The sequence below is a fragment of the Zonotrichia albicollis genome, chromosome 3 (assembly GCF_047830755.1).
Source record: "Zonotrichia albicollis isolate bZonAlb1 chromosome 3, bZonAlb1.hap1, whole genome shotgun sequence".
NCBI classification, from domain to species: domain Eukaryota; kingdom Metazoa; phylum Chordata; class Aves; order Passeriformes; family Passerellidae; genus Zonotrichia; species Zonotrichia albicollis.
Window position 1 is genome coordinate 15439634 of NC_133821.1, and position 8859 is coordinate 15448492.

General features: G+C 47.5%; 1 protein-coding gene across 1 annotated transcript; it reads right to left on the reverse strand.

The window, feature by feature from the left end:
* Positions 1 to 2354: 2354 nt before the first annotated feature.
* LEFTY1 (left-right determination factor 1) lies at positions 2355 to 7312 on the reverse strand. Its single transcript, XM_074538650.1, has 4 exons — positions 6685 to 7312; positions 5575 to 5821; positions 4590 to 4829; positions 2355 to 3498 (listed from the first exon to the last, which is right to left on the reverse strand). The coding sequence occupies exons 1-4, from the start codon at positions 6947 to 6949 to the stop codon at positions 3180 to 3182; spliced, it is 1071 nt and encodes a 356-aa protein (XP_074394751.1). The 5' UTR covers positions 6950 to 7312; the 3' UTR covers positions 2355 to 3179.
* Between the last annotated feature and the right edge of the window lie 1547 nt (positions 7313 to 8859).

Here is an 8859-nt window from a genome sequence, read left to right on the forward strand (position 1 = left end):
TGGCTCGTTTCCCTTGGGGAGGGATGCACTTTTCTGAGGTGTGTTATGGTTCGTTGAGTACTCTATTTCTTACAACTACCCTTTTAACCCCTTTTACAAAATAATAACTGTGTGAAAAACGCCAATCACTTCTTTATAAAATTTTAGAAGTTTAATAGTAATAAAATTGTTATAAAAATAGTAGTATAATTAGAGGAATAAAAATTTGGACAGTCAGGATTTAGGACAATATGAGACAATAAAAACAAAGAGTTATGGACAGGCCGGGTGCCTCTTTCTGGGCAAAATAAGCCCGAAAAAGGACCCACGTTAACAGAGGATTAACCCTTAAAAACAACAGCCTGTCTATATTCATACACTTCATACATGATGCATAAATTCCATTCAAATACAGGATTCTGTCTGGTCAGTGTCAGCTTCCTCCTCTTAATCCTGACTGTCTTCAGGACTGAGCGAGGCAGGAAGAAATCGATAATGGAGCAATAAATTCTTTTTCTCCGTAAGATTTTGGTGTCCTGTGGCTGCTATCTCAGTGCAAGTCCTTTCTTTAAAAAAAGTATCTTACATAGCATAGTTTCTATTTTAACATTTTGTTATGACCTAAAACTATATTTAACACACTGCTTAAGAAAATTAATACAGCATAACTTTCTAACACAACACATATAATATTCATTTGAATATTTGTAAAAAGCCAATCATACAATATGAATTTTTCACAATAACCAACTAACAGTACATGCTTAACGATCTAGCAACAATTTTACATCAGTTTCTAACTTATTTTTAACACTCCCCACAGTAACACCAGGTCTCCCCTGTTCCCACCCTCGGGGTATCACAGACACGCTCACAGACTCACCGCTGGCTTCTGTGTCCCTCCTGTCCGCAGGACACCCAGCCAAGGCAGCCAGACTGAAAGCGAGGGATCAGCACAGGGACACAGCTCAGGATCCTGGTGGAGGAGGAGCCTCGTCCACACAGCAGCTCCTGGGATGCTCTGCTCCCCATTTCCCCCAACAGCCTCCCCAAATTGCACTGCACGGAATTTCCCCTGGGATAGAGCATGAATGATGGCTGAAGTGCAAGTACTGGAGGTTGGAGGGAAACCAGGGTTAATGCTCTTCTTTCTCAGGCAGCAGCCAGCTCAAACACTTTGTTCCCAACTCAAACACTTTGTTCCCCAGCTCAAACATTTTCTTCCCCAGCTCAAACACTTTGTTCCCCAGGCTCAGTGTGAGGCTGGATCATCAGCTCTGCTCCTCCTGGTGATGGCTGAACTCCTGCCCTTCAGGCTACGCCCTGCCCCAGCTGGGTGGGGAGGACCTGGGGCGGAATGCCGAAGCCATTGGGTAGATCCATAGTCATGAGAAGGAAATGCCAGAGATCATCCTGGCTCTTACAATTCTGACTCCCATGTCTCATCGTGCTGTAGCCCAGCACTGGTGAATGGTGAGTCTGTGCTTTTGCCTTTTTCCCTACCCTTTAAGCTCCTTTGCCACAGATTTTTACACAAGTGAGAGGTGCCAGCCTAACCATGAGGGGATGGCAGAGATGCCTGGGTGAGCTCAGAGCTGGAGTCCTGCAGAGCAGCAGGAACACTCAGATTTCCTGATGGATAACACATAGCGCCATAGAGTCAAACAGGTCCCTCTTTCCCCCTCATCCATGGTCACCCTGTCCAGCCAGACAAACACATGTCAGAGTCCTTGCACCAGCAGCAGGTTCAACCAGAGCCACATCCCACCATCCAACAGAGACGGTCAGCAGCAAATGCTGCATCGCCAGAGCCACCTCAGTGGGTTATGAGCCAAGGAGAGGAGTCTGACACAAAGGTGGGAATAATGAGCACGGGTGACACCATGCCAGCAGCTCAGAATAGCCCATAAAGGGATTAAACCACAGGATCACAGCGTTTCTCCAGGGTATGTCCAACAGGAAGGGTCAGGGTTAAAATGCTTCTGATGGGCAGGAAGGGGATGGGAGGCAGCTCATCCCTTCCTGCACTGCAGCTGCAGCTGAGCCCTGCAGGTTCACGAGGAGAGCATCACCTCCTGCTGGCAGAAAAGATTCTGGGTTTTCTCTTTAGGAAAGTGTCGGCTTAAACCCTGCAGCAGCTCAGGATGAAGCGCTGACAGTGTGGGCTCTGCTCTGCCTGCCGATTCAGCCCAGCCTCTGGGGAAGACAAAATCACATAGGTAGCTGAGAAGAGCTGTTACTGTATGTTTGTAGGAGCTGGGCACTGAATACTCACAGAAACACAATAGACCTTTTCCCCTCCATTTTAGATCTAAGAATAAATAGAAGCACACACATGGTGACTTTAATACTTGTATTTTATTGTTTCCTTGATTTTGAAAGAACACACAACTTGAAAAATATCCCTAAATTGAAATAACTGTAATACAGAATCAGAAAAACAAACTGTTACTCACACAAGTAAGTCCTAATGTTCCTGTTGATTCCAGGACTCTAAATTCTGCCTAAAACTATGTGAAGCCCGTGGTGCAGGGACCAAAAATATAAGTCTTTGAGTTTCAGATAATATTTTATGTACATGTAGGTATGTGTATGTACATGCAATACATATGCACCTAAATATGCTCCTTTGAGCTCTAGGCAATATTTTATGTACATATATATATATATGTAAGTAATCAATATGTAGCTATTCAGTATGTAGACAATACACACATTTATTCATACACTCTGTACATGTGTGCATCTGTGTGTGTACAGTTTATATACATGTAAGTGCTTCTGCTCACTAAAAACACAGCTTGGGCAGACCAGGACCAAACCCTGCAGCCTAAGAATGAAAAGCTGAGCCCGCGAATTTGCTCTTCACCTGGTGATGGTGAAGGAATGGAATTTTGTTCTTTTGCCTGGAGGTGTTTGCATTACTCCAGGGTGGGGGCTGAAATAAATTCAGTGAAGTTTAGCTGGCATCAAGGAGGCCCCAAGAAGCACAAGGCTCCTAAGGTACCCTTCACATATGAGAAATGCACGCTCCTCTGAGCTCATCTACACGGACAAGTGGACTCTCTGCAGGGCACCAGGGCCCCAGTGCAGGCAGACCCCCAGGACCTTCATCTCTGGCTCAGGGCTGGGGTGGCTCTTGGCAGGGCTGCAGGGAATGGATGGGGAATGGATGACGCCCTTGGCCATCCCATCACCCATCACACCAGCGCCACACCGTCCGCCACACAGCTGCACCTCTCCACGATCATGTTGGGCAGCTCGGCCGCCTCAACCTCGGTGTGGTTGCCCCTCCTGACGAGGTAGATGATGGGCAGCGCCGAGCTGGCGGCCGCGGCGCAGGAGCGCGGCCCGGAGCCGGGGCGGCGCGGCGGCTGCCGGCAGGGCCCGGAGCAGCGGAACGCCTGGAACCCCGCCGGCTCCAGCACCCAGGGCACGTCCCGCAGGCTGATGTAGTGCTGCTGCCGGCAGCAGGTGGATTTCCCCAGCAACGCCTCCTCCCTGCAGTCCCCGGAGCTCCTGGATGCCAAAAAAGAAACAGGAATGGGTGCTGCAACTGGGAACTGGGGAGTGGGAGAAATCATCCTTGCTGCTTATAGCATAAAAGGGCTCTGTTTCCTCCCTGCAGTCCCCAGGGCTCCTGGACACCAAAAAAGAAACAGGAATGGGTGCTGCAACTGGCGGCTGGGGAATGGGAGATATCATCCTTGCTGCTGATAGCACAGGTGGGCTCAGAGACATGGAGCCTGCTCAGGGTTTGTTCCGGTATTCAGACAGCAGATATAGGAGACATTCAGCAGCAGCTTTCTAACTTCTCCATTCACAGCTGGTGGACACCGTTGATGGTAAGATCTTCCTACCCTCTCCACCCCCAGTAATTTGGGGTTTGCCCTCTTCCCCCCCAACAAAAATCAATAATTCAAGGACAAAATTACACCAGAGGCAGTGTGAAAAATGCATGTATTTTATAATTGGCTTTTTGCAAATATTAAAATGAATATTATATGTGTTGTGTTAGAAAGTAATGCTGTATTAATTTTCTTAAGAAGCTTTAAGAAGTTTTAGGTTATAAGAAGTTTTAGGTTATAACAAAATGTTAAAATAGAAACTGTGCTATGTAGGATATTTTTTTTTTAAAGAAAGGGCTTGCAGTGAGATAGCAGCCACAGGACACCTAAATCTTTCAGAGAAAGAGAATTTATTGCTCCATTACCAGAAGAAACCAACCTCTTCCCACCTCGAAGGTGCTGTTAGGATTCAGAGGAAGAAGTTGATGATAACCAGATAGAATCTTGTGTTTGAATGGAATTTATGCATCATGTATGAAGTATATGAATATGCAACAGGCTGTTGCTTTTAAGGGTTAATCCTCTGTTAACGTGGGTCCTTTTTCGGGTTTATGCTGCCCAGAAAAAGGTACCTGGACGTCCGTAACTCTTTGTATTTATTGCCTCATATTGTCCTAATTTAATTTGTCCAAATTATTATTACTCTAATTGTATTACTATTTTTTTATAACCATTTTACTACTATTAGACTTTTAAATTTTTAAAACCAAGCCATTGGCGTTTTTCACAGGCAGTACATACAGATTTAGGTTTCCTACATACCCGTAGTCATCCAAGTCGAGGGTGTAGAGCACCAGCTCGGGCTTGCCCAGGGCTTTGTCCCCGGGGTGCTGCGAGGTGAAGCGCACGGCTCTGGCCATTTCCGAGGCGTGGCTGCCCGGCCTCTCCCCTTCGATCCGCACCTCCAGCAGCATCGGCCCCCGCCCCTCGCTCCGCAGCCAGTAATGCACGGCCTGGGTCACATCAAAGCTCTTCCAGCCCGACTCACGGATAGGAACCAGCCTGCACGGCAAGGGCTTGGCGTTAGAAAAGCCCATCAGACAAATCCCGGGCTCGCAGCGCTGTTATTGCAGCAGGATAATTTACATCCCATAGATTGGCACATGCCTTGAGAACATGATAATTTTTGTTCTGGGCAAGCACCCACAGCAGTTAATTGTCACCTCAAAAAGATGAATGCGGATCTAACAGACACTGCAGGGCCAGAAAAAACCCTCTCTACATGCTCATACCAAAAATTAGGTGATGCAGGGTTATGTGCAGCCTCAATATTGGCAACAACACTTGGTGAACACCAGGCTCCCACCTGCTCCTGTCCAAGCTGCACTGGGGCCATAAGTTTCCAGTCCAGTCTAGTTCTACCTTGTTGCAAAACTTCCACAGAGCTCACCACTACAGAATCAGATTATTTTTGCATCATTTACTTGTTTAAACCAGCTAATAAAATGGCCAGGGGAAAGAAGACCAGCAACCAGTAACCCACTTGAATAAGTGACACAGAATTGAACCAAGTGGGGGATTTCAGAGAAGAAGATGTAATAGTACATGATATCATTTCGTAGAATCATCATATGTTGCCATCTCAAAGTGACACCTGCTCTTAAAGGCTCATTGTGGGTTTAGAGGCCATGTAACAGGGTTGTGCAGATGCAAACCCCATCAGACTGAGCTGAGGCACAACCACATGATGCCCACAGCACCCCAGAGGACCCAAACCCTGTAACTCCAGCAGAGGCCCCTTTCTCACCTGGAATCTATCAGGGAGGTGCTGTTGGTGCCGTCATGCTGCTGCTGCACCCAGTACACGCTGACTCTGGCGTTAGAGACGGGCCTGTGGGACTGCCTGGCAGGCAGCTTTGCCCTGTCCACAGGCTTCTTGAAGAGTTTCAGTTCAGCCATCGTCACTTCACTGTTTTTGGGTATTCTGCCTTCCATGTCGAACATCAGCCTCTGGCGTGTGGTTGTGTCGGAGTAGAGGACTTCCCCTGTCATACCTGTGCAGTTGGGGACAAAAAGGATGGCCTGTCACTGCCACCCTGCTGAGAAAAGCTGCCACGTTTCATGCACAATTATCATCACAACACACTCCTTCCATGCTCACAGTGGCAGAGACAGCCACTAAACACACCTTTTCTAATGCATGCTTGAATCAATGTCTTGCAAATGCCTGAATTATTCTCCCATGTCTGAGCCTCTGCAGCCTGGAAGAACCAAATCTCCGGCATAATATGACCTCTAAAAGTGTGCACCTCTGTGCCAGTGCTGGGCATGAAAGCAGGAAACTGCACCACTTGGAATGAAAAAGTATTTGCACCACTTGGAATGAAAAAGTATTTTCATTTGCTGCCCAGGGTGCTGCGTATGTCCTTTGAAAGCACAATAAGATCTAAGTGCCCTTGTACAGCCACTATTGTATCTGTGTGGCTATTTTTTCTCCTTGGTAATTCTTCCTGTAAAAAAAAAACCTAAACAAAAAAGAGATGAGCGGGAGTGAAACATTCTCCAAGAGGTGTCATTCCTATTAGAGAACATGCTATAGATTTCACCCAAAATCTTGGCTTGCACTTTTTTATTCCCCCCACCTGCCCCGACTGTTCCCAGGGTACCAAGGCTTGTATCAAGCTCCAGCAGCATCCTGTCCCTTGGAAGGACTGCGGGACTCCCTCTCCAGGTGCAAAGGGTGATTTGTTAATCTTTAGGATGTTTGTTGCACGAGGTCTGGAGCCAAACCCGCCCCTCATTCCCTTTTCCCCTCGGGGTTTTGCCTCTGCCCATGCTGCTGCCAGCCGGGAGAGCCCTGGCAGATTCCCCTGGAGGCAGCAGGACGCTTGGGATTCTTGGGATGCAGAAACCTTACCTGTGTGCCCCGGGATGCCCCTGAGGATGCCAGCCAGGCTGGGCAGGGCTCGGCGCTTCACCCTCTGCCGCTTCAGCATGGACATGTACTTGTTCTTGACGTGCTCTGGGATAACCACATCCACCAAGTCTCCCGAATGGAGTTTAGGCACCTCGGACAGCCCCAGCTGCTTCAGCACCGCCTCCTTGAAGCGTTCCTGGGTAAAGGCTCGGGCGGTGGGGACGAGGCCGAGCACGCAGAGCATCCAGGCACACCTCAGGTCCATCCTCCTGTCAGAGAAGCAGCTCCCGGCCCGGCAGAGGTGAAGGGGGGATCTCCCCGGGGCTGCTCTCGGCAGAGATGTGCTGGCAGCCTGCCCGAGCTGGGTGGAGGTCCCCGGTGCTGGGCTTTTATAGCCAGCCTCGTCCCACTGGCACAACAAATTTCACAAGTGGGGACGAAGCAAAGGACTTGAAAGGGTCACTCCCCTGTTGGTAGACACATGCCAGTTTAACACCTTCATCCGCTGCAAAGTTAATACAGGAGGGTTTAGGGGGCTCCTAGATTCCGTCACGGGGAAGAAATTTCCTTTTTTCTCTTTTAATTCCCTGTAAATATTTGTCCAGAAGCCCCCTGAGCAATGAGTGCCCCCTGCTCAGCCCTGAAGGGAGGAAGCACAACTGCAGAATACATTGCTTTATGTGCCACACCATATGATTCCTCAAAGCAACATCAATCTTTGCTGCAGAGAACTTGCCAATAACGATCAGGAGAAGCTTTAGCTTTAGCTGAAAGTCCATTTTTATGGCAAGCATTGAAAAATCATTTTAATCTTTGGGTTGGGGGGTCTAAGGTTCCACTTTGATCTCTGAATATTTGTATCAAGTGTATGAATCAGGGCAGTGAGTCACAGCACTTGAATGATTTATGGGATTTTGTGCTGCTCCTGAATCACAGAAGGTGGAGGATGTACGGGGTGTGACATGGTAGAAAAACTCCCCATCACTCTTTCTGGATTCCTGGGTGTTTCATAATACTCATGCCTAGAAGAATAGGGTTTATGTAAAGGCAAATCACTTCTCAGTGAACATGAGAAACCACTGCACTATTCCCTAGCATGGATGAAGAATATCAGTTTTTTGAATGCTGTTAACAGCCACAATAGAGCACTGGCTCTGGAGAGTGAATCTGATCTGAAGGCTGGGGTGAGGAGGTTGGATGTTTACCTTGTAACATTTAAACTGGAAACTTACACCTTTTTCTTCCCCAGCCTTTGCTGGCATAAGGTGTGGAAATCTATTTTTGGCACCAATCCCAGGAGAATTGAATTGAAGGAATAAAATGTGATTGTTAAAAGCACGAAGGAGCATGGCACCTGGGGGAGACTCTCATCCTCTCCAGCAGCCACATACCTGAGCCTACAGACAAATGTCTTCAGCATCAAAGGCCCTTTGGATTTATATGCCTCTGTAAATGATTTTAAATTGGCCCAGTTTCACCCAGTGCCCAGGCTGAATGGTGTGCCCTGAGGACAGTCTGGCTGGAGGATGGATGTAATGAACTTGTACAAAATCACCCCTTTGTGGCTCATCCCTCATTAAAACAAGTGTCAGCTGAGGGAGGCAGCCTGGGTTGTACTCGGGGGAAGGCAATAAAGCCGTCTGAAAGAGCCCCACTCAACACTTCTGTTACTGCTCACTTTGTCTTTACAGCCTTTTAAGAAACTTGTCTTCTTAAGCATGATAAAGCCTCTGTTAGATGCTAAAAGGGCACCTTATTTAGCTAAATTGAGTTTTAAGAGGAAAATGGAACAGACTACAAAGTAACAGCCTGTGCATGGCCCAAGGCAGTGCATTCTTTAATCCTGCACTTTGTGTAGCATCTTTCTCCAGAGATGAATTTTAGACATGCATTTGTGTGTTACTTCAAAATACATCCATTCCCAAGACACAAACAGCAGTGAAAAATATCCACTTCATTTGTCAGCTTCGAGTTCAGCTCATGTCAAACACTCCTGTGAATAAAAGGGAAGGTTTTTTCCTGAAATCTTTGTGACTTCCCTCATTCCTCTAGGAAAAATCCATACACCCAGCTCTTCCCTCAGGACTGTCTCTCCAGCCAAATGGATTCCTAGAGGCTGGGGGAAAAGAGCTGGTCACACAGTGGGCTGTGTCAGAGGCTTGGAAACCACCTGAG